At 45.2% G+C, this 26,837-nt stretch overlaps 1 protein-coding gene and 1 long non-coding RNA gene across 2 annotated transcripts; both read right to left on the bottom strand.

The window, feature by feature from the left end:
* Positions 1–3,019: 3,019 nt before the first annotated feature.
* LOC115400061 (zinc finger protein 239-like) lies at positions 3,020–3,580 on the bottom strand (the record flags this gene model as incomplete). Its single annotated transcript, XM_030107712.1, has 1 exon — positions 3,020–3,580. A coding segment is annotated over one exon (561 nt), but the record flags the coding sequence as incomplete, so codon positions are not given.
* Positions 3,581–4,028: 448 nt separating this feature from the next.
* Positions 4,029–17,283, bottom strand: LOC115399987 (uncharacterized). Its single transcript, XR_003932753.1, has 3 exons — positions 17,253–17,283; positions 17,016–17,192; positions 4,029–4,077 (listed from the first exon to the last, which is right to left on the bottom strand). It is a non-coding gene; the product is annotated as an uncharacterized LOC115399987 (long non-coding RNA).
* Positions 17,284–26,837: the final 9,554 nt, after the last annotated feature.

Raw genomic sequence — 26,837 nt, 5'->3', positions numbered from 1 at the left:
AGTGGATTCCCAGATTCAGAATTGCTGCTAAGTGGGGTCAGGCCTGATCAGTACCTGGATGGGAGACCACTAGAGAACACCAGGAGACCTGGGGGGATGCAGTGTGACAATGAGTGGTTGGCGGTGGTTGAAGCAGCTGATGGAGCAGTTTGGCAACCTCACTTCCATCATTCTCCCCCAGTGCAGCTGCGGCTCCATGAGTAGCTCAGCACCATGGAGTGAACGAATGACAAAGCCACTTTGAGAGCCCAGTACACCGCTAACACCGAGTCATCCTCATCATTGAGGGAATGCTGGTACACAGTTTTGGTGACTTTAGCTGTCCCCACGGTGAACATGGGGGATGGGCATGGTTTCCATGGGGATCAGTTAAGTAATGAAAGGTGTGTATGTGCATTTCTTCCTCTGACACACACCTTTAGAGACTTAAACAATCCCCACGATGACTACAGAGTATTTGCAGCTGACATCACACACCCGGCCTCGCAATGCATGCTGGGATGTCACCGCCATGTTGGAGTGAAAACAAACCCGGAGCACCAGAGTGTTTCTGGTGTGTTCTGCGTTTTAATCCGCACATTCACTACGCTGTGAAATATTAATGCAAAATTACCAGATTGAGTTGTTTATGGGAAGATTGCTAAGACGGAACTACTTACTAAACATGGCGTCTGGGCGTAGTGATTTCAAAAGAAAAAGTAGTTCCCAGTATTTGCTTCAGTGTCGTAACGCTGCAATATTATTTGTTGGTGTTCCACAGCGTAGTGAATGTGCGGATTATAACGTGTCCACCAAAGTGTTTTGGGGTTGTTGGATTTTGAATTTGATGAGTTTGACGAGGGGGAACAAAAATACCATCCACTTCCATTGTGTCCGTCCTGAAAACCTTCCCCGACTCACCTCTGGATAAACAACAGCTCGCCCTCACAAAAACAGTAAGTATGCTGTTCGAAATGACTAAGGAATTGCGCTAAATGGGCCAAATTGCCAAAATGTTGAAGTATCGCTTTAAAGGAGCTTAAATCTTTCTTGGGGTTTGCTGGATACTGCAGGAGGTTTTTAAAGGGCTATTCCACCATTGCAAAGCCGCTAAATGACTTGACGTGTGGTTATGCGCCTACCTCCAGAGCCCAAAAGAGGTCTAGTACAACTAAAACCCAGGAACCGAAACAGCCTTTCGGAGAGCGATGGTCGTCAGCCTGTCAGGTTGCATTTGAGACGCTCATTGAGAAGTTGACCAGTTCCCCTGTCCTTGGTTTTGCTGATCTGAAACTGCCATATATCTTATACACTGACGCCAGCACTACTGGGCTTGGTGCGGCTTTGTATCAGGAGCAGGAGGGCCAGCTGAGTAACAGTGTAAACAGATATTCTGCTTCCCATTTAACCTGAAAGACACGGTCTGGTTTTGTTTTTCCCTTGTCCTTTGCCATGGCTCTGTCTCGCTCTTACTCACCGGTGGAGAACTCCACTGGAAAGAAGGGCATCTCCATTCACAGTGCCATTTGGTGGCCAAAGTATGTTATTAAAACTGAATCAGTGCAGCAAAAGACATGTTTCTATCATTTTCAAAAATTAATTTAAGGGCCGTATGTAGTGAGGGTGCAGGCCGTATTCGGCCCGCAGGCCGCCAGTTGCCCATCCCTGATCTAGATGCACTCTAGTGTGATTTTTTAACTTTTAATTTTTTCAGAAAACTAATATTATCTCACAATTCTGTCAACAGCGGCAAGTGTGAAGGAGCCCAGGATTGAGCATGCAGTTGGGGTGTGTAAGAAAATTGTCAGTGCATTTTCTCACACACACAAGAGGAAGAAGGCATTGGCCAAAGCCCAGGCTGAGCTACACCTGCCTTTTCACCACCTCATCACTGAGACCCCAACAAGATGGGGCTCATGGCAACAGATGACTGAGTGAGTGCTAGAGCAGGAAAAAGCAATCACACAGGTCCTGAAGGCAGGGAAAAAAACCAGGCACCTGGTGCCTACTTGGCAGAACCTTGATGTCTTGGAGTCAGTGAACAAGGCTCCCAGTCCACTGATGCACTCTCTGGTGAAGACTATGTTAGTGTGTCTTATCTTAAACCTGTCCTTCATGTCCTTAACAACAAGGTTCTGGATTCAGCTGAGGATGACGCAGATCTAACAAAGCAAATGAAGAGGAGAATTCTACAGTACTTAAAGGGGCTGTATCATGCTTTTTTAGGCTAGTCTAAACCCCAGCTTTGGCATTAACATGGTAATAGTTTATTTTTGGCGCTAAGTAAAAGTCATTTTGTGTGAAGAGGAGCATTCTACAGTAGCTACTTAAATAAAAGTATGGTGATACTCCCACTGATGACCTTCCTCGTCAATCCGCGGCTCAAAATGTCATACATAGACCACCGGAAAGATTACATCAAGGCGAAAGCAGAGGCAGGAATTCAGGCCCTGTTGAAAAATCATTTGTAAGAGAACGTTGACTGTAGTTTGTCCTACAGCCCCAGTCCTCCTGGTATGGCAACTGTGTGTATTACATGCGCCCGCTAAAAATGGCGGAGGAACAGAAAACATTAAACTCCATGTTGAGATTAAATTTTTTTCATATCGATGGAAAAAATAAAATCGAATTAATTCGATATGTCGCCCAGCTCTAGTTGCAGGTATGCAAAAAGCATTTTGTTTTTCTATGAAGAATGAAAGAAAATTAAAACTTAAATTAACAGTCGTGTTAATGGAAAAAGAAACACTGAAGAACAAAACCCATTGAATTTATGTCAACATTTTATTTCTATTTCTTGAAATTTCACATTTGTGGCAGAACATAAAAGCATTACTGAAGGTGGATCTCGTCTCAAAATTGTTTGAATGTATAACATATCCTTTGAACTGGATGCTCTTTGGTGGTTTGGGGATCAAGCTGAACTTCCTGAATGAGCTCTCCAAAAAGTCTTTCATGGCTTCATCCATTTGTGACTTTTAAGGTGGTGCGGCAATGAACTACGATGAGTAAATCTCATCCTACACAAGTATATGGCTTCTCACCTGTGAGTCCTCATGTGGCCCAACAAAGAACGCTGTTGACTGAAACTTTTTCCACATGTTTCGCAAAAATACGGCTTCTCACCTGTGTGAGTTCTCATGTGGCTAGACAAGTGGCTCTTATTTCTGAAAGATTTTCCACATGTTTCACAAGAGTGCGGCTTCTCGTCTGTGTGAATCCTCATGTGGACCAACATAGAATTCTGTTGACTGAAACTTTTTCCACATGTTTCACAAAAATATGGCTTTTCACCTGTGTGAGTCCTCATGTGAATCAACAAATGACTCTGTCGACCGAAGCTTTTTCCACATGTTCCACAAGAATACGGCTTCTCACCTGTGTGAGTCCTCATGTGGACCAACACATAACTCTGTCGACTGAAGCTTTGTCCACATGTTTCACAAGAGTACGGCTTCTCACCTCGGTGAATCCTCATGTGGACCAACAAAGACCTCTGTCGTGTGAAGCTTTTTCCACATGAGTCACAAGAATACGGCTTCTCACCTGTGTGAGTCCTCATGTGGACCAACAAATTCTGTCGACTGAAGTTTTTTCCACATGTTTCACAAGTTCTCTTCTTATCAGTGACCGTTCTCACCTTCTGACATAGTTTTGTTTTTTTACGGACAGGTTCACCACATGTTTCCTCACATTCAGCCTGCTTCTCTGAAACTGGAAAGTCAGTCAGTTTGTTTTCATGGTGGACTTCAGAGTCCTGAGAGAGGAGCTGCTCAGTGTCTGGTTCTTCCTCTGGTTCACTCAGGTCACTCTGCTCCTCAACAGAAGGAACCTTCAAGGTTTCACTTTCAAGCGTCACAACAGGAAGCGCTCCCGTCTGGCTGGTACCGAGATCCTCGTGCTCCTCAATCTCTGGAGGCCCTGGTTCCTCCTGGTCCTCTGGAAACTGAAGAAGTCCTGGTTCTTCTGGTTCCTCTTTAATCTGTGGAGGTCCTGGTTCTTCTGGTTCCTCTTTAATCTCTGGAGGTTCTGGTTCCTCCTGTTCTAGACAGTAGTTTGTTTCCTGCTCCTCTCTACAGTCACGGTGCTGTTGGAGCTCTGGAGGGACAAAAAAAGAACAAGGTAAAAGATTAGTTTCATTACTTCTACAGTTCAAGCTTTGAACTGTACAGCTGTGTAGCCTTGAGAAGACCATCAATCAGTGAGGCTCACCAGAAACAAAAGGGGTTCAGTTTGCTAGGAAGTGTAAAGATTGGACTCTGGAGCCAAGGAAGAAGGTCATGTGGTCTGAAGAGTCCAGACTGACCCTGTTCCAGAGGGATGGGCACATCAGGGGAAGAAGAGAGGCAGGTGAAGTGATGCACCCATCATAAGAGCCTACTGTACAAGCCTGTGTGGCAGAGCCATGATCGGGGGTTGCTGCGCTTGGTCAGCTCTAAGTTCAGAGTAGGGGTGGGCTGTATAAACAGTATAAACCGTATGCAATATAAATTTGACCCACGGTAGGGATTTTGGTATTCATACCGCCCAACCGCGATAGCACATTACATCCTCTAGATGACAGTAATGCAACTTTTTAGATGCCCGGTTCCCCGAGCAAGAAGTACACAACAACAGCAATGGTGGCAACCAGTGAACAGACACAGGAAGAGCTTGTGAAAAAGATTGGTGCAACATCTGTAATCTGGACATGGTTTGGCTTCAAAGTAATGGATACTAAGCAAGAAAATGTTATTTGCAAGATATGCCGGGCGACAGTGATCGCAAAACAAGGAAACACGGGTAATCTTTTCTCCCACCTGAAGACAAAACATGTGGTAGAATATGAAGAAAGCCAAAGAAGACTACAGCGCGATGTAAGGAAAGGTCAGTCCTCAAGTGGTAGACAAACTACTCACCAATAAATGTCCATCTCTCAGGCATTTGCTAAAGGTTCGCCTTATGACAAAAAGAACCAGCGATGGATTGCTAAAAAAAGTCCATCGCAATATTTTTATGCAAAGACATGGTGTCCTTCCAAATGGTTGAAAGAAGAGGCTTTATAGAAATGGTGAAGACACTTGGCCAACGCTATGTAGTTCGAAGTCGCAAATATTTCACTGAGGCGGAAATGCCCAAACTGCATCATGAGGTCCAAAGTCAAATTGAAGAAGAGCTCCAGCACATTAAACATTACGCAACCACCACGGATATGTGGTCAAGTCGCGCCATGTACCCATACATAAGCCTCACAATCCACTTCATCAACGACGACTGGATGTTGTGCAGCAAAAGACTGCAGACATCTTATTTCCCCAACGACCACACAGGGGAGCTGATTGCTCAAGGACTCAGGAACGCTCTCGACTCATGGGGACTTGACCAAAAGTTGCAGGTTTGCAACACCACTGACAACGGTACAAATGTTGTTCAAGGATAAGTACGGTTTAAACAGCTTTCACATTGTTTATAAAATGAAGTAGAACAATATATTCACTGTGCAGGAACCCGTCCAATCTGGCAACACAGCCGCTCCGGTCATGGAGCTTTGATTTGTGCAATTTTGGTGTTGTTTGACTTTCCTACAATGAGTAAGTACAACATTGTTCATTCTTCTAATGCATAAAATGATTAGATCGCGTTGTTTGTCATATATTCTACCAGAAGAATTACAAAAAACAATGTGAAGGTATAAACACGACACAGATTTGAAATCACTGATTTGGACCATGTATCTACTTTCCATCTGGCCCCCGACTTGTTTCTGTTTAGACTGAAGCAGCAGGGCTCCGGAGCGAGGAACAATAGGATCCTTGCTGAAAGCTTCCGGTCCGTGGCTCTGTAGCGGGGCCTGAGGGGACCGCAGCTGCATCGTAGCTGCTGTGAGTCCATGAGCGGAGCCGATAAGTGGAATCGTTAAGGAGACCGCCAAATAATTCCTTGGAATCGAGGCATGAGGAACCGGTTCTACAAAAGAATCGGTTCTCGATTCCCATCCCAAGTGGGGGCGGGAGGTGGGGGTGAGGAATCTCACAGGACACACTGTGCGGCTGCTTCGGAATCCCACACGTTTTTTTTTTTTTTCTTCTCTGTCGCGCTGCACCTCCCCTGAAAGCCTCTGGCGCCCCCCAGGGGAGGCGCGCCTCACACTTTGAAAACCGCTGAAGTAAAACAATATACTCACCCAGAAGGCTTTTCTGATCCAAACAGTGCTTCGGGAGAAATTTAGATTCAAAATCGAGCGGCGGACATCCGTATACGTCTAGCAGATGGGGCATGTGTATAGCCACTCCTAAAACGGCTTTAATCGTCCAAAAAACTCATTAGTTTCACCAATATTTCATCATGGTCCGCTCACGCCACTCCTCCACCACAGCCCGGTGTTGTGAGATAAATGTTGTGGCTTTGTTTACACGACCGGTCAAAAATTTTAGAACACCCCAATTTTAACCCCCAGGATTACTATTGCAACAACACATCATCAGTAGGGTAAAACTATTCTGTCTCACGACGGTCTAAGTCACTCAAGTTCAATCAGTAGCTTGAAATGACAACGGTAACTGGTGAGCTACCAGAGGGTAAAATAACAGGCAATCAACAGTGGAAGAGAGACAGACCATCATAACACTGAAAATTGTAGGTCTTGCCACAGCAATGGCCATGCCGCTGCACCTCAAACCGCTGCACCACGGACCTCGCCCGCACAACCCGGCCATTAAAGGTGGAGAGGATTCTCGCCGACCTGAGAGAAGACATCCGCTGGCTGTCGAATGAGCTCAGGGAGAAGGATTGACCAATGATGATTGACCAATCTATGGTGATACCGTCATTAATGGCCCCCGCCGCATCGGCACCCTGCGCTCCTTCCTGCTCCACACCGGAGTACCGTTGTTGGGCAGAGGTGGTAGTGCGGGGCCACAAGCCTCGGCCCACCGCGGTTTCACCTCGACTACCCCTCTCGAACCGCTTCCTTGCCCTGACGCAGCACAATGGCGACGACACGGCGGATGCTGAAGGCCCGCGGCCTGCTGCAGCTGCTACCGCATCCTCCGGTGCGTCCACGGCCCGCCGCCAGGATGATAACAATCCAGAAACCACGCCACCCGACGCCACTACGGCCCTCCATCCTACTGGGTCCCAGCCTCGCCACTCCGCCGTGACCCTGGAGCTGAAGCGTTTCACACCGTTCCCGGAGCAGCAGCAACCATTCTGGGATTCGACCTCCGCGGCTCGCTGGAGGCTGATTATGGAGGCAGTGCGGAGGCACTCCGGAAGCCACTGCCGCCCCAGCGACGAGGCCGCTGGCAGCAGCGCCGCTGCGCCAGCAGAGCGTTCCCCGGCCCAGGACACCCACGTCACCGCCCCGCCCCCACCTCGGCCTCTCTTCCCCCCGACATCACTCATCATCGGTGACAGCATTGTGTGGAATATTCACTTCTTTAACGCCATCGCACGGTGTTTTCCCGGCGCCACTGTCCCCACCATCCTGGCAAAACTTCCAGAGCTCCTCCGGTCTGCCCCCTCCTCCGTTCGCTGGGTGATTGTTCACATCGGGTCCAACGACACAACGCGGCGACACTCCGAGCTCACCAAAAAGGACTTTAAGGACCTTTTCAGTCTGTTACAAAGTTCCGTAAAAATTATCTACAACAGCGGCCCCCTCCCAACGCTCTTCTGGGGTGCTGGGCGCTTCTCCAGGCTCCTCAGCTTGAACACCTGGCTTCAACATTCCTGCTCAGCTCACAATCTTCACTTCATCGACAACTTCAACCTCTTCTGGAACCGCCCTGCTCTCTACCGTCAGGATGGATTACATCCCAGCAGGCTGGGAAATTCCGTCGTGTCAGGTAACATCCAGCACGCAGTCCAGACATCTCCAGCTGTCAGTCCAGCTGACTGACTAACGGTAAGTCCCCCCCTCTCTTCACACACCTCTCTCTCTGTTATTATCTCCAGCAGATAGCATGTTCACAAGAGTAGAGGAATTAAATCCTAGAAACCTAATCAAAATTCAAACTAAATCTGCAGTAGAACCAAAACCCACAATAGTCAAATGTGGACTGTTAAATATCCGATCCCTCTCCTCCAAATCCTTGCTTATATGTGACTTAATAACTGATCATAATTTAGATATATTAAACCTCACTGAAACCTGGCTAAGGAAGGATGAATATCTCCGTTTAAATAAATCAACCCCAAATACACATGTCAACTATCATCAGTGTTGTCACAGATTACTTGAAAAAGTAATCCAATTACTTAGGTACTTTTTACCGATTTCCTCCCTTTGCTGCCTCAACATATGAATGACAACTGGTTGTTTAAATAATACTTTATTGAAAGTGCACGAACTTGAAACATGAACATGTTTTTGTTTCTGTTTCATTGGCTTTACAAGACAGAAATTGGTGTAAAACACATTACACCTGCAGGCTGGTCTGACACCATGAAACTGTAACTGTTTCGGAAAATAAGCTTTATGAGCGAGGCCAATCGCAGAAACTGTAAACAGAGCCGTGCACGCCCGGAGAAGATGAGCCATAGGCGTTTCCTCTGGAGAAGCCATCGAGGAGGCAGGATGGTCTGGCGCATGCGTGTTTTTCAAAAAGTGAGTAACAGAGTTCTCTCTCTCTCTCTCGCCCTCCCCCCCCCGAAAACATCTTTTCCTGTGAGAAACTCACCAAGAGCAGACTGTTGCTCTTGCTTGATTGTTGTAATTCTTGGTATTTCGGCTGTAACTTTACTGATTGCAGCTTTCAGACGATGGTTAAAGTTAAAGTCCATCATCTCCAATACGCGCAGCGATAGCATCACTTCCGGTTTAGTCACCAGAATTCGCCAAAAAAATTTGAAAACAAAAAGCGGCAACGCTGATTGGCTCGACTGTTTCGGGACTGCGTGAAATCCCCTTCTCCCCCTGGCTCCTACCCAGACTGAGCTCATCTCCAAAATCCAAACGGATGAGGAGTGGGCGGGGCAGGTTTACAAGGCAAACAAAGTCCACCAAATTCTAAATAACATGCAGCTTAGAAATCAACAGACCTTCTTACATCACATCCAGAATATATAGCCCATCTATGAACAAGAACTCAAAATAAATGCAGTATTCTCATAATACATTTAATCAACACTGCCGCCACAAAAACGCATTCTTACCGGTTGATGTCTTTATAACAAAACAATGATCCTGTTGTGGTGGTTTAGGGCAAAGGCATGATCTTTTCATGGTCCAAGGCTCGGGTTCTGTCTGAGTTTATTGCCAACAGTGCCAGGTTCCTGCCAGGCAGCTGCCCTTTCTCATCTCTTTGGTCCTGTTCTTGTCCTGGCATCCCCAGATTTTCATCAACAGAGTTAGCCTGACTTGTTTCCCCACAGTCAGAAGTTTTTTTGTCCATCCGCAGACATTTTTGAAAAACAAAGCGATCCACCTCTGAACTGTTCACCTCGCAAGCTACCAAGCCAACAAAACAAGCCTGGCCAAAAACGGAAGAGTTGGGTCAAAGGTTACGTGCATAATCTCGTGCATATTTCGGCTTTTTTTGTAATTGATCGTTTTTATATTTTCTTATTCAAAATTACTCTGAATGTGTATTGCACAGCTGAAAATAAAATTACATAAAAAATTTAAATCATTGAAATTTTTTGGGGGTGCTACGGGGGTGCTTTGAAAATCCCAGGGGGAGCTGAAGCACCCCCAAGCCCCTCCCTGGCACCGCCTATGGCGCTCTGACCTGGCGGTCCGCCTCCGTTCTCCAAAGAGCTCAAACACGATCCACACTTAGAATTATTACAGATCATGTCCTCTGGGGCTCCAGACCTGGGGACAGACCCTGTCCTGGGACTCCACACTCAGTCCGACTCCGGCCGTCTCTGCTGCTGTAACAGCTGTCACAGCGCCTGTCAGAGACCTTCACTGTTCGAGTGAGGGGACAAGTGATCGGCCAACTGCTCTGTCTAAACAACAGTCACTTGATGACAGCAAAAAAGAAAGACTGATTTGATAAATAACTTTGTAAAGTTTCTCCATTTCAGGGTTCCTACATATTTGCCATTTCAAAATTCCATACTTTTTCCATACCCAAATTTCCAGACTTCTCGCCAAAAACATCAAATAATTTGTGACATTTTAGTAAGCATAGTGCTCCGCGGAAGGATATACCGGCGCACAGCGGCTGAGTCTACGGCTGCTACTGCTGTGCTCGGGTATATCCTTCCAGAGCGCTGCCATACGCAGATCTGTGTGGATCACAACGTTATTTTAATGGATTGAAAAGAAAACACGTCTTTTAAAATGTTTTATAACCATTCGGATTTACTTCGTGTGCTAATACGCCGTCCCCTGGACCACTGGAAGGAGGATTTTGTCCACTTTCGTCAGTCCGTCTCCGATTTCTATTGACTTCCAGCAATTGAGCTAAGCTAACTATGATGCTAACAGCTGGGAACCAGCCACAAAAAAGGTATTTATGAGCTTGTCTAACTTTGTCAATGATAGGGAAAGGGTGTGGGTCCAAAATCTTTGGAGTATTCCTTTAAGGGGGCATTTATCCAGCAGCTTTGTCACAGCTGTGACAAGGAACTCCTTGGTTTCCATCCTGAGCTGTTTCTTCCCCATCATGTGGCTCAGCACCGCTGCCTCCCCCATGTTGGAGATGTTGAAGGACTTCATGCAAAGTCTGCATTTTGCTTTTCTTGTCTGCCAGGAATCCTTTGCCAACCAGCCTTTGTATTTGGGATTTTTTAGCCACTCCTCTGTAGGGCTGGGAACGTTAGATATTTTTCGGGATACTTTTTCGATACCTCACGTATGGTACCAGTTCCTGAACGGTACTTTTTTTGGTACCTGCCTTCACGGCGCACAGACAACACCATGACTGCATTTGCACTTCATGCCACTAGGTGTGCTGTTTGCATGTCCAACCTTATTTTACACAGACACCACAGAGGAAGAAGGGCTGCAGGCTCTCTGCATGTTGTTAGAAAGAGTGTGAGCCGGTAAGACGTGGTAACATGTTCAATGATGGATGCACCGTTTTTTTCAGTAAAAGAGAAGAACTGAACCATCATTTCCGCGCATGTTTATTGACATGCAGCCACTTTAAGAACCGAAACCGATACCTGTACGCACGTCTCTTGTTCAGTACCGGTATATACTGGAGTTTTTCGGTCAGTACCACTGAGGTACCGTTAAACGGTACCCAGCCCTACTACTCTGAAAATTTACATCTTCCCATGTTAGCTCGCTCACGAGCAGTAGCTAGTTCACCTGCCCTATTTCTTCTTCTGTTGGTTTTGCTTGGTGGTTGGCATCCATAGATATCATATAAGAACTAGATGCCTTAAGGCCTCAGTATGCTTCCCCGTCACAGCGACGTCGTTCCTACGCCGGCAACCCTACGCCGCTACTGAACATATCTTGCTTCTGCGTCAAGGGAACGCCCTCCTCTGCAGTTTCACCACCAAGCCGCTAGGCAGTCACAACAACAATGCGGCTTCCGTAGCTCCGGCTTTTACCTAGACATAGATCTATAGACATAGATATCTAGACACGTGCACTTACCGAACATATATCTGCATATCTGACATATCTGGTGACACCGGGCTGTGGTGGAGGAGAGGCTGAGCGGACCATGATGAAATACTGGTGAAACTAATGAGTTTTTGGACAATTAAAGCCATTTTAGGAGCGGCTCTACGCATAGCCCTGTCTGCTAACAGTGCTAACACGGCCAGAGTTGGGTATGTAACGACAAGTAACGAGCGTTACAAGTAGTTAAATTACTTTTGATGGGAACGAGTAGTGTAACGGCACTACTCCCTCTAAATTGGTAGTTAAACTAGCGTTACAAATGAAACGCTACGATCGTTACTTTTACAATGACTGCAAATAGAGCAACCAAAATATTATTTAAGCAGAGTTTTTTTATTACCACCAGTAGATGAACGGCGGCCATGCGAGCAACTGCTCGCTCTCTCTTCCGGGTCAGGGCTGATGGAACCGTCACAGTAAAATTGGTTGCCTTATATAAATTTGTGCCCCACTGACAACACTGCACTCCCTCCTACTGTAAATGCCCCTTTTAAAGGAATACTCCGAAGATTAGGAACCCACGCCCTTTCCCTAACATTAACAAAGTTAGACAAGCTCATAAATCCCTGTGTCTCTGGCTCCCAGCTGTTAGCATCGCAGTAGCTTAGCTCGAAGCTTAGCTGGAAGTCAGTCAGAGCCGGACTACGCAAATGGACAAAATCCTCCTTCCAGTGGTCCAGGGGACGGCGTGTCAGCACGTGAAGTCAATCCCAATGGTTATAAAACATTTTAAAAGACGCGTTTTCTTTTCAATCTGTTAAAAAAAAACGTTTTGAGACACAGACCTGTGCATGGCAGCGCTCCGCGGAGAGAGATGAGGGAGCACAGCTCCGGAGCACTATGCAGTAACGAGTAGTGTAACTTCGTTACTATTTCCATGGAGTAATCAAGTAGTGTAAGGCACTACTTTTTTCAAAAGTAACTAGTAACGGGTAACTCTTTACTTTTTTGAGTAACGGACTCCAACTCTGAACACGGCTAACAGTATAGGGATGTGCGCCGCTCAATTTTGGATCTAAATTTCTCCCGAAGCAGTGTTCGGATCAGAAAAGCATTCGGGGAGAGTTCTACTTCATTCTATAAACAACACGAAAGCGGACCAATCACAGCCCTCGACGTTCACGTCACCACGCGTCGCCTCGACGTGAAGTCAGGATTTTTGGGAGGCGCACGTCAAGCCCTAGCGTAGGACCAACGTAGGGCGCGGCGCAGACGTCGTAGGAACGACGTCGCGGTGACAAAGGAGCATACTGAGGCCTTCAAGGCGGAGTCAACAACGTCGTTCACTGGTGGCCATCTTTGGACAGTGGGCCACTCCGGGGCGCTCTGTGTAATCTAAGGGAAGGTGAGTGATTTACACTAAAATACTCAACTCATTGAATTCTTGACAGATTTACAGACGGTTTGATTTATTACTAATGTTATGTTGCTATGATTCAGACTAAATGTTAAAATCACAACTTTTCTTTTTGCATGCAGTTAAATATCTACTTGTCTGACGTTTCTAACAAACCAAGTCGTTAGAAAATTGAACGAAAATTGAGCAATCACCAGCTATTTCAAAGTTGACGCTCAATTGACAATAAAGGGTAACTGCGGTTTTTTGACACCTGGACCTTATTTCTAGGTGTGTGCATGCTCATATACTCACTCAGACAGACATTGTGCAGCTCGGAGTCCTTCAGAAGTTATTTAGATCCACCCGATTAAGCGGCACTTAGCGGGGGCCACGCCAAGGGAGCTTCAGCGCGGGACATCATCTCTGCAAAATCGCTCATTTCGGCTATTTTCTTTCATCCATCGCCAGTGTTATCATAAAGTCAGCTCGTCTACCGTCTTCAGGTGGGCCAGCTGACAGTTTTTGCTAACTTAGCCACAATTAGCTCGGATGGGAACATTGGAGCTCCTCTCCCCAGCAGAGAGGCACTGAGTCGGCCTTGCTGTCACGGCGCCCGGGCGTCTGACTCGCCGGGAGGCTGCATAAAGTCAGCTCAGCTACCACCACGGTCGGACAGCCAGGGGCGGCTGGCGCGTGGATCCGGTCGCCCGCCTGCGGAGCCCGACCGGGCCTGGAGGCTGGACCGCTGGGTCGGGGGAACCGTCCGCCACGGTGGCGCCGCTGGGCGCCGTGCAGCAGGGGGGGGGGGGGGGGGGGGCCGTGGCGGCCCTGGGTTGCCTTTCGATCCGGGGTTGGATGCTCATAGCTCTGCTCTGCTCTGATGGGATCTGCTGTGCTTCGCTCTTCTCTGACAACGTGCTAACTTAGCCACAATTAGCTCGGATGCTGGAGCCTCTCCCGTCAGCGCTCCTCGCCCGGCTTGGAGACGTCCAGAGACTCTCGGTGAGGAGAGACTTCCAGGAGCGCCCCGCAGCCCACGAGCAGTGCACCTCCGCTGGGCTAACTTAGCCACAATTAGCTCGGATGGGAACGTCGCGGAGCTGCTCTCCCCAGCAGAGAGGCACTTTGAGTTGGCCTTGGCTGTCACGGCGCCCGGGTGTCTGACTCGCCGGGAGGCTGCAGCGCCCCGCCCGGCACGGCAGCGACTCAGAGTGCCTTTCTGCTGTCGAGAGGAGCTCCAACGTTCCCATCCGAGCTAATTGTGGTGTAAGCGAAAACTGTCAGCTGACCCACCTGAAGACGGTAGACGAGCTGACTTTATGACAACACTGGCAATGGATGAAGAAAGTTAGCCGAAATGAGCGATTTTGCAGAGATGATGTCCCGCGCTGAAGCTCCCTTGCCGTGGCCCCGCTAAATCGGGTGGATCTAAATAACTTCTGAAGGACTCCGAGCTGCACCATGTTTGTCTGAGTGAGTACATGAGCATCACACACCTAGAAATAAGGTCCAGGTGTCAAAAAACCGGAGTTACCCTTTAATGTGATGAGTGAGTGAGCGGCCCTGTCCCAAGATGGCCGCCATGTGACGACGTTAGTCCCCACTGGGTTACAACGTGCATGAGCCATCTAGGGTTTGTATATATATCTATGTTGGCATCCAGTTTACAGGTGCATTGCTGCCAGCCTGCCACCTACTGGGCCGGAGTGTAATGTCAGCTGAGAAATCTGCCCAAATGTTTTCCAGGACCGTAACCGTCTGTGTGCTCTCACACAAACATTTTTAGCTGCTGCCAACAGATCGATGCATTTCTGTTTTTTCTATATTCTTTTTCTTTCTTTTTGTGTTTGTTTATCGCTTTTTAGAAAATATAACAATGATAGAAGTCTTGGAAACATGAATATTTTTCCATACAATAGTTTCAATTTTCCATACTTTTCCAGATCTGGAAAATTATAAATTCAAATTTCATACTTTTCCATACTTTCCATACTGCGTAGGAACCCTGCCATTTACACAAACTACCGCTGGAAATTTAGCGCTGCCTCGATACGAGAGAAGACAGTGAAGTGATTCTACGGCCAGAAACCAATCAGATGCTTTGTCCAAATTGTGAAACACTTAAGACCCGCCGACTTGCTCTGATTGGCTAAAACATTGAGTATCACTGGTAGTTGGAACTGTCACTTAATGACCGGTTACAGAGAAGAAATCTCGAAAAAAAAATCTCGACGCCGGATTTCCAGCACCGTGCCCGAAGTCTTTAAGCCCTGCTACATTGACCACGGACTCTGCGATGACGATGCTAAAACTACATACTGTGCAGCAGGATGAAGGACTTTCCTCCCAGCAGACCACAGCATGCGACACCTGGAGACCTGGACTCCTCCAGCTCCGTCCTCAACACTGACACCACCCAGAGCTCCGTCCTCATGACACTTGATGCTCACTTTTCTCTCATGGCTGCACTCCCATTCACTACACAAACCATACATGCTAATCTGCAGAGGACACAGCCGTGGTGGGATTGATAACCAACAATGAGGAGACGGCCTGCAGAGAGGAGGTCCAGGTCCTCACATCCTGGAGTCTGATCAGTGACTTGCTCCTGAACACCAGCAGGATGAAGGAGCTCGTCGTTGACTTTCGAACACACAGGGAAACCACACATAGCAGGTCAGTGAAGACTGTTCACACTCATTATATTCTTGTTGAAAGCCATTAGAGAGACGCTGTGAAAACATTTAGTGTTTCACTTTCATGTTACACAGTAAATGTTCATTGTTAAAGCTCTGGCAAATATTTCCTTGAGGAAAAAGGACATGCTGTGTTTCCTAAAGTGGAATACGGTGCTGTTGCTGTTTCTACACTTCCACACCAAAGTGTGCTTAAAGGCTCTTACAGGATGATCAGGCCAAATTTGGCCCCAGTCTCCCCTGAAGATGAAAGCCAGCAAAGACCCAGTTGTCGGATGTGTGCAAATAACACTGTGTTCCATGTTCCTGTGGTGTCCGGTGTGTGAGGAGTGACTTTTTTGTGGTCACATCAACAACCAAACAGCCATAACGATGGAGATCCTCCAGCAGTCACACTCACTGTTCATTCTCACTTTAACATACCGATTCTGTGTAACTTGATCTCAGGTTGGAAGATGACGTCCAGCTGTCTGTGTCGGCGATCAATCGTCTCCTGGTACTGGACAATAGTCTGTTGAAACAGGTTGAAGATTTCCACAGCAGCAGCAGTGAGTCTCCGGGTGGTGGAGTCTCTCACAGAGTGGTGGGAATCCTCACTTCCACCATCAGTAACGCTCATCTCAACAAGATCCTCCTCCTCTTTAATGTGTGGAGCTTCATGTTCCTCCTGCTCACCACTGGAACTGGTTTTCTGGTTACTAATGTGTTGCTGTGGACTCTCTGGAGGGAAACAAGACAAAGTCCCTGATGAGACGGATGTGAATGTTTTACAGTGAGGGATGGATGAGACAGGACAGGCTGCACTTAAAAACGAATTAAACTGATCCAGACTGAGAGAGTCTCCAGATATCTGAGGAGATCTAAGATCTATGATCTAAGATCATAATCTAATATGAATGAACTCACTGATATCACAAATGTTTGAATACTGGCAGTGGATCTTGCTGAATGTTTGAATGTGATAACAATGTGTAGAGAGCAACAGAGTGAATATTGGTTTCTGCTTGCGGGAACTTCTGACTGGAAAAAGGGATGAGACTAAATAAATCCTGGACCTGATCCTGGTCTGGAGCAGGCCAAATCCTGGACCTGATCCTGGTCTGGAGCAGGCTAAATCCCAGACCTCACCTTCTCCAGCGGTCTGTCCCCCATCGGCAGACCTGCTAATGTCTCTATTCTAAACATTCACCGTAAAAGCTGCAGAAACCACAGTCAAGTTAGCATGTTAGCTCAGACTGAGGCTCAATAAATGCTTCTGTTTGCAAACAGCGTTTCTGATACACATGTTGTTTGACGCTGAAGCTAAAATCACTCCTGCTGTTTCACTTGGAACCAGAAGAGCAGCTGCAGCCTCATTTCTGTCTGCTGCTTCAAAAGAAATGGAACGAGCCTCCAGCAGTCAGACTCAGTGTTCATCCACACTTTAACATACCTGTTCTGGAGAACGGGACTGGAAGTTCTCCTGTGATTTCCAGCAGTCTGTCCTGAACATTCATCTCCTTCTCGTAGTGGAGGAGAGTTTGTTGAAACGCGGTGAAGATTTCTCCAGCAGCAGCAGTGAGTCGCTGCTGAATAAACTCTCTCAAAGCCTCAACTGGAGTCATTGTTCCTGCAGGAGATGAAATGTTTCCTCTGGAGACACAAACACTCAGGCCGTTTCTCGACACACCTTCTCTGTACTTGTGAACTCACGGACTCGTCAAACCTCATCAGGAGGAGAAGAACTGATCCTTCTTCTTCTTCCTTGGGACAATGGCGGGTGGCGACCAACAACTTAGGTGCATACCGCCACCTACTGTATCTCTGGGTAGATGTAATTCCGGTTACATTCTAATCACCGTATTCGCGAAAAAACAAAACAAAAAAAAAAACAAAAAAAAAAAACAAGGAAACCAGACCCTTATATCTTGTGGAACAGCCCTGTTCCTTTTATAAATCCCATCAATGCCCTAACGCCTTTGTGATTACCCCTACCTAACACACCTTGTAGGCTCCATCCCCTTTCTAATTCCTACAGCCTGTCCTTCAAAACTCTTCTCTGAGATTCATACTTTTTGCACGCCATCAGTACATGTTCCACACTTTCTTGAACATTACACACGTCACACTGATCTGAGTCCACTTTACCTATCAAATACAAAGTTTTCCTCAACCCTGTGTGACCCAATCTTAGCCGTGAATACACCACCTCCTGCTTCCTGCCTTTTCCTTTCATATCTTCCACTCTTACTGAGCTTTGGATACTGTACAGATGTCTCCCTTTCCTGTCCTTGTCCCAAATGGTTTGCCATGCTCGCTGTATCGTTGCTGTTATCATCGATTTTGCTTCACTTTTACCCATTGGGATTCTAATAACATTGTCATCTTTTAATTTTAGAGCCTTTTTTGCTGTTTCATCTGCTATTTCATTACCTGATATTCCTATGTGTGCTGGCACCCAACAAAAAGAAATGACTGAACCAGCTCTCTGCAACCTGAGGAGCGCAGTGTGAATCTCCAGCAATAAATCGTCCCTACAAGTCCCCTTAGCAGTAAGACTTTCCATAGCTGCTGCTGAATCTGAACAGATGACCACTCTGTCAGGCCGGACCTCCTCAACCCATTGCAGCGCAAGAATGATGGCAGTTATCTCTGCTGTGAATACTGACAGGTTATTAGATAATCTCTTGCTAATTATAATACTAAACTCAGGAATATACACACCTGCTCCCACCCGTCCTGTAGCTACATCTTTTGATCCATCCATATATATACTTAGCTATAATAATTCTTCTTTACATATTCTTCAACTAGAGATGCACCATTAACCCCACTCCAGTAATTCCTTCTGCTAGTCAGATTGATATTTACATTTGGACAAGGCAGGATCCAAGGGGGAACTGAGCCCCAGACCTGTGCTGGACCAACCTCCAGTTCACTGAGCCCATACTTGCTGACTACAGCATCTATAGTCCACCCAAAGCCTCTACATTTTTGAGTTTGTAAGTACTCCCAGCAATTATTCAACACGCTATTTGCTGGCTGGTCCGCTCCTGAACCTTTCAACTTTGCCCAAAAAACTAGAGATAGTTTGATCCTTCTTAAACTCAGTGGAGTCTCTCCTCCCTCCACCAGCAATGCGTTTATGGGGGTTGTTCTCATTGCTCCAGTGCTGATCCTGAGAGCTCTATACTGGATCCTGTCTAGCTTAATCAGAGTACTACAAGCCGCTGCTCCATACACAATGCACCCATAATCAAAGCTTGACCGAATCATTGCTCTGTAGATGCTTATCAGTGACTGTCTATCTGCTCCCCAATCATAGCTCGATATTGACCTCATGAGATTTAATACCTTTTTACATTTTGTCTCTATCTTATCTACGTGGGTTTTCCAGAGGCACTTTTCATCAAACCATAGTCCAAGATACTTGAATTCTTTAACTCTTTCAATATTTTGAACATATATTTTCAGATTAATATTTCTAATATTCCTTTTCTTTGTGAAAATCATATAGCACGTCTTACTCACTGACATTTTAAAGCCCCAGTTGTAGGACCATTCCTCTACTTTATTAATGGCACCCTGAATTATATCAACAGCATAATTAACATTTTTGGCCCTTTTCCAGATAGCGCCGTCGTCAGCATACAGCAGAGATCCTATGCCACTGCCCATATTCCGAAAAATATCATTGATCATTATATTAAACAATATTGGGCTAACAGAGCTACCTTGAGGGATTCCATTAGAAGTGCTGTATTCCTCTGACACTGCATCTTCTACCCTTACTTTAAAGGTGCGATCAGACAAATAGTCAAGAATCCAGTTATATAATCTCCCTCCAATACCTATGCTTCCCAGTTTTATAAGCAAACCTTCTCTCCACATAGAATCATATGCCTTTTCTATATCAAAATAAACTATAACCATCGCTTCTTTACAGTTAACAGCTTTTTCTGCTTCATTACTGACTTTCACCAGGGCATCTGTTGTCGCCCGCCCTCTCCGAAAACCACATTGATAAGAACTGAACAGGCCTCTTTGCTCCAGATAATATGATAATCTGTCAACAATCATCTTTTCCATCCACTTTGCTAAATGAGACGTTAGGGCTATAGGACGATAGTTTCCTGCATCAGCTGAATCCTTGCCAGGTTTACTGAATGGCAAAATAATTGAACTTTTCCAGCTCCTCGGCAGCTTGCCTTCACTCCAGACTTTGTTAAATAGCCTAAGGACATAGTTCAGTGCTTCATCAGGGAGATGTCTAAACATTGCATAACTGGTCCTGCCCAGGGGCTGAAAAGCCACTTCCAAGTAGAGCTTTTTTAAGTTCACCCATAGTAAAGTCCATATCTAGCGGAGTAGGCTCCCTATTCTTTTTTTGTGTCGCATCTGGGTTTCTCTCTAGGACTTTCTCTTTCCTCAGTCCATGAACCTGATCCAAATGACTACCACTATGAACACCTGCGAACTTTCTCCCCAGTAAATCAGCCTTTTCTTTATTTGTGACAGCCCGGTAATCTCCATCTATTAGGACAGGAATTTTATTACTTTGTTTCTTTCCCAGCATCTTCCTCACCATTGCCCACACCTCTTTTAGCTTGATCTCACTTCCAATTGTAGAGCAGAACTGTCTCCAGGAGTTCCTTTTAGCAGATTTGATAACTTTCCTTGCTAATGCCACCTTCCTTTGATATTCCAAAATGCTGTCTTGGTTACAACCCTTTCTTAGGTTCCTACGAGCACGGTTTCTGTCTTTGATGGCGGCTGTACATTCATCGTTCCACCAGGGGACCACTTTTCTCTTATATCCACCACATTTTTTAGGTATAGACTGAGAAGCTGCATTCAGAATCATATTAGAAACGCTCTCATTGCATTGCTCAACATCTCCCTGCATAGTCAGCTTCTCACAGAGCTCTAAGCAACATGTCTGGAACTTGTCCCACACTGCCTGGGCCAAACACCATCTATCTACTAAAATACTCTCTTGAGCATACACTTCAAAGTTAACTGAACAAAGAATTGGGAAATGATCACTACCTATATTATTATTCAGGACAGACCACTCACAGAGGTTGCTTAGATTTCCAGAGACCAATGTTAGATCCAAGCATGACTTGCAGTTTCTTACTATATCCACCCTCGTTGCTTTGCCATCATTCATGCAGACAAGTGACCTTTCCTCCATCATTTCTTCCATCACCTCTCCGTTTAAATCTGTGTGTTTACTTCCCCAGAGAGTATTGTGGGCATTAAAGTCTCCACACCAGATTTCTCGCCTTTCCGCTGTAGCAGATATGTCCAGAAATGTTTGCTGTGTCAGCTTCTTGCATGGGTTGTAAAAATTGACAATTGTAACATCACCTCTGGGGCTGCACACCTTAATCACTACACATCCCTGCTCTCTTGAAGCCCCCGCCACCCTGAAAGCCATACAGTCTTTAATAAATGTTAAGCAGCCACCACCAGGAGACTCTTTCCTATCCCACCTAACTGCTGCGTAACCCGGAAGAACAAAATCCAAGTGAGGTCTTAACCATGTTTCTTGGACACAAATGACATCAGGAGTCTTTTCCATATCTGCAATAACCTTTTTGAATTCTTGACCGTTTGCAATTAAACTCCTGGCATTCCACTGTAGAATATGCAACACCATTAGCACCCTAATCAGCAGTAGTCTCATTTCCATCATTTGATTTAACCAACTCATTTATCTTCCTAATTTCTCCTTCTTTGATCGCTAGGAACTTAATTGCTGCCTCCACCACGCCACCGATTCTGTCCCTTCTTCTTTCCCTTCTAACTGCCACTTCGATTACTTGACACATGAAGGCAACCAGGCTAACCTTGTCCACAGTATACATGTCTTTATTGATGGTTCAGGAACCTTCCTCACCTTCCAGCATTCTCTGTCTCAGCGGCGCAGGTGGACCTGAGACTTGCAGTCTGCGAGGGGGCAAAGGGTTTGACACTGTAGCAGATGGATGACCGACTGTTTCAGTTTGCTTCACTTTTTTGACTGCGTCTGCATAAGACACTTGGTTTATTACTTTATACTTCATAACTTCTCTGGCTTGGATTTGGGCTGGGCAGCCACCATAGGCGGCACTATGCTCCCCACCACAATTACAGCATTTAACTTGAGCCTCTTTGTCACATTTGCCATACTCATGCTCCCCTCCGCATCTGGCACATCTCAGTTTCCCTCTGCACTGTGAAGCTGTATGCCCAAATCTTTGACACTTGAAGCACCTGAGAGGAGCTGGAATAAATTCCCTGACTTCATAACTGACGAATCTCACAATAACATGTTTAGGAAGAGCATTTTTGAAATCCAGTACCACCGATAAGCTGTCGCTTTTAACACTCTTCTTCCTTCTTTGAAGCCGTTCCGCTTTCACCACTTTCCCACCTTTCACTTCTGCAATGAGTTCATCCATGGACACTGTTAGAGGGACGTCCCGAATCACTCCTCTCAGCTTAGCAGCACTCCCTGGAACATGAGCATTAACTTTTTTACCACACAAACAATCCAGACGTAGAAACGCATCTCTCTGTGCTTTATTATTTGCAAAAATCAACAGCCGCTTATTGTTCAGAAACATAGCAAACTTAATTTTGCCCATTTGTTTTTCTACTTGTTTAGCCATTTTAATCAGGTGGAACTGAACATCTTCTTCTTTAAATGTAATCATCACTTTCCACTCATTCTGCTCATCCCCAAAAGACTGATCATCCCGGCTTGTTTTAGCTCTTCTCGTAGCCTCTTCGACCTCCGATTCAGATGACTGACTGTCTGACTGCGCATTTCTAGTTTTCCTCTTCCTATTAACTCCCTGCCATGGGTTCAGATCACCCTCTCCGTCCAAACAGTCACCCGTCATCGATACAGTCACGTTGTTGTCGCTGTTGCTTCTCGCCAAACTTGCTTCACTTTCATCTTCCGTAATGTCCTCAATCAGTTTCTGGTTTATCAGGTCTCCCCACTTGGCTGCCATCTCTGGCAAGCCAGCGACGAGACCCCGCTCTGAAAACCGCTGAGAAAAGTCCCTCCAGCCGTGCTGTCAAACCGTCCAAACTCCAACCCGCTGATTTCCTCCACCATCCCACTCCGTTCGTCCTCTTGATGCTCAGGAAACATCGGCGGCTAAAGTTTTTCCTGGCCTTCAATTCTGACCGACCCGCCGAGCAACTTTGTCAACACGCGCGTCTCTTGTCTTGTGATCTGCACCCCGGAACATGAATTGGTTCTGCGCATGCGCAGCATGTACACGCAGCATATGTGTTTTTAAAGTTTTGTTTATCGTGTTATTTGTTGTGTATTTTCAGGTATTTTTTGAAAATGTATTTATTTACTGTAGTATAACTACTCACGATACCTATAGGGCAAAACAAGAGACCTTAATTATCTTTATTGAAAGCCATTTCAGCATAACATAAGATAGAGTATGACAGAGAGAACTTCCAGAATATTACATTGTTCTAGTATTCTTGTGTTGGTTAATAAAATGTTTTCTTTTATTTGGTTGAAATCTTGGTCCAGTGTTTTATTGTCCAGGTGAGGTAATTCACCCAGGCTCAGTGTGCAGCTCCCCTTCTGCTGATCAGACAGACAGACTGGCTTATTAAGGCAATGTTAAGATGAGGAAGAGGAGCTGGAACTGTTGGGAGCTACTTTACAGCGTCAGACAGCATTACTGCTACCTGTGATGTATGTAAAATAAAAAGAAAAATATACAAAATGAAAAAGAAAAAAAAAAGAGTGAAAAGTATCGGAATCGGTATCGGCGATACTGGCCCAGTAATTACTTGGTATTGGATCGATCCCAACATTTGGAGTATCGCCCACCCCTAGTATACATACTCGAACTGCGCATGCATGAAGGGAACATTCCAGTGCTTTAAGCACCGCGTCTGGCGGTCAGTAGGGATGAAATAGAACCTGGAGACTGCTGAGAGGAGCTGAAGAAGAGAGGGAAGGCAGGGAGAACACGCCAAAGAAAGCCTATAAAATAATATTATCATCCTCAGTCAGTCTCAGGGATGGAACACATTATGAAAGTTATTTATTACACAGCTATTTTTTTTGTATATTTCAAAGGTTTGCTTTGTTTTGATTCATTCAATGTTTATTCTTTTTTTTTTTATATAAATCAAGTTTTTATTTTTTACTTGGTACATGGCAATCATACCTCCTCAATACTACCCAGTAACTCCTTTAAATGTAAATAAAGACCAAAAGTAACCATACAAGTTTTGAACATTGCTTCAAAGAGAGAGAAAGACAGGGCCGGGTCTACTCAGGGGCAAGAGGGGGCCTGGCCCCCTCAAATAAATGTTGTGCCCCCTCAAACTAAATCCCCCAAAATATTTTGTATTTAATATATTTTTATTATCTTATGCCTCTCTCCTCCGCTCCACTTCTTAATGTCTTGCTTGCCCCCTCAAATATAAAATATATCAAGCTGTTTCTCGTGTCATGTTTCTCGCCTCCGCTAAGTAATTTACATTTTTAAAGCAAATAATAATTTAACATGTTGTTAAATTATGAATATGAACAGTGCATAGCATAAAAAACAGGGAAGCTGACACGTGGTGCGTTCGTGTTTGCATGCCTTTGCGTTGATTATGAAATGACCCTTACGCTGCACTGTATTGATGAAGAATGGGAGAGGGTTAGATGTAAGTTATTTATTTCTGAATTTATGGAACTTTCCAGTTTTTTTTAAACTGCAATGCAAAGTTTTTTTTTTAAAGAGATGTCAGTTATTTCCTACTTTTCACAAGTTGAAAACTAATAATATGAATAATATAGCACTAATAATATAGGGAATTATCGGAATCATCGTCCATTTATCGTTATCGAGGTGAGGTTCTCAGTATATCGTGATATTGATTTGAAGCCATATCGCCCAGCCCTAGTCTAACAACAATAACTACAATAAAACAAATGCCAAGCATTTGAGACGACACAACTTTACAAGGTACTTGCTCAGTGTACCCGCATCCTCGTGGGTGAATTTGTCAGTTAGACATGGTAAAAGGTGCTGGAGCACAATGCCCCCTCAACATTTGTGGCTGCCCCCTCATGCATGCCTGGCTAGACCCGGCCCTGGAGAAAGAGAGAGAAGAAAGAGAAGAAGAAAGAAGAAAAAAATTCACAAGTTAGATAAAATAATCAATACACCAGAAGAAAGAGGGAGGAGAAAAAAGGAAAATTAGGTCTCGTCCAATTAGGCAGTATTAACAGTAATATAAGACCAGAAATGTTCCCAATCAGCTGATGTGGCCCCCCCTGACCCCTGACCCCTGCAACTCAACTTGTGTAGCATACATTCATATGAAGCAGTCTTAATAATCATGTTTACCCATTCTTTAAACTGCGGGACTTCGGGAGTTTTCCAGTGTCTGAGGAAAACTCTAACAGCCACTGAAATCCCAACCATGATAACAGAGAATTTTGATTTTGATATGTTAGCTCTCTGTCCTTTATCACCCAGTAAACACAGTCTTGGGCTGAGTGGCACATTTCTACCCAACCACGCCTCCAGCACACAAACAACAAGTAACCAAAAACCTTTGATGACTGGACATTCCCATAAACAGTGGATCAGAGTTCCATAATCATGATGACATTTCCAACACAGTGAATGATTCATAAGGCCTAATCTATTCAGTCTCAGAGGAGTCCAGTAATATCTCTGTTTTATCTTATATTGTGTCAATTTCCTTTACATTCCCTCAAAAAATGTCCACATTGTGAAATTATTTTCATCCATTCCTCATTCCCAAAAACAACCCCAATGTCCTTTTCCCATAAGATCTTAAGATGTTTCAGCTCAGTACTGAGTGCAGAGTTCATTCTCCTGTAGAATACTGATGCTCTATGATGGTGAGGTGGCAGAACCAAATACTCCAGAATATGGTTCTCTTCTATTTTCTAGTCTAGTGATCTGATACAATTCCTTATCTGTAAATATTTCCAAAAATGCTCCCTTCCCCTTATTAAGTAGATCTTTGCAGGACATGAACTCTTCACCACCATAGAGGTGATCCAGTCTACATATTCCATGGCTGTGCCAGCTCTTCCAGTACACTGGTCTTTTACCAACACATATTGCAGGATTGTGCCACAGGGATGAGTATGGCTGCTTACAATGAGATAATTTAAAGCAACACTAAGGAGCTTTCAGTTTTTGTTGATTTTGGCGGCGCCAGTGGACAAAAGCGGTAGTGTTTTGCCTGAAGGAATACGACAGCTCCCATGAGGACTAACGCGTGACGTCGTAAATTGCTGCTCCCGGTGGGCATCCTGCACACTAAAAAACTCCAAATGTGCGGACTGCTTTACGGCATGCGTCACATCACGATATAACATTGTTTAGCCACCATTAGATTCATTTAGATTCATTACCTCGTCGCTATCCATCCTTCACACAGCCACTGGAAACAAATGAAGGCGAGTTCAATCCGCCAGGGTTCCTACCACCCTCCTCACAGCTGCTTAGTCCAAGTGAAAGCAATACTGACGGCCTCAAGGTGTGACAGAGGGGTCATTCAACTAGTTGTAAGTAGATGTATCATCACAAAAGATATTAAAATGTTTTATTAAGGTTGAAAAGTTCCTTAGTGTCGGTGTAAGTATTTTTTGTATCTTCGTCCAAACTTCCTTTGAATAGAATATGATAGGGTTAGAGATTTTACCTGGATTTTGAGAGAGAAGTTCTATGGGCGTAAAAAGAAAAGGGTAAAGATTTTTCTATAATGACCCAGTCTAAATTGTATTGCCCAGTCCAATGTACAGCAAGTTTCGCCATTTCAAAGGAGACGTAGGACAATCTCGGGTCAGGTAAGGCCAGCCCTCCTTTGTCCCTGGGCAGACACAACTTAGCCAGTGTGATCCTGGGCCTTTTCCCTTCCCAAAGAAACTCCTTGATCAGTGCGTCACATTTATTAAAAATGGAGGGGGGCACTGTAACTGGCAGCATCATAAGAGGATAGTTATACTGAGGTGAAACCACCATTTTAATTACATTTACTCTTCCCCACAATGTCAACCTTATTTTATTCCACTTATCCAAATTGATTTTTATCTGTTGTAAAACTGGATTAAAGTTTACATGTGGCATTTCTTCCACCTCTCCACATATTTTAATTCCTAAATATTAAAGGGACTTAAGGCAAGATTTGTGAAAAACTACACATGCATTTCCACTTTATTCAATGCTAATGGGTCGTGAAGCATTAAAAACCTAAAATAACAGGC

The sequence above is a fragment of the Salarias fasciatus genome, chromosome 14 (assembly GCF_902148845.1).
Source record: "Salarias fasciatus chromosome 14, fSalaFa1.1, whole genome shotgun sequence".
Lineage (NCBI taxonomy): Eukaryota > Metazoa > Chordata > Actinopteri > Blenniiformes > Blenniidae > Salarias > Salarias fasciatus.
Note: the sequence above shows the minus strand (reverse complement) of the source record. Positions and strands in the feature narration are given on the sequence as shown.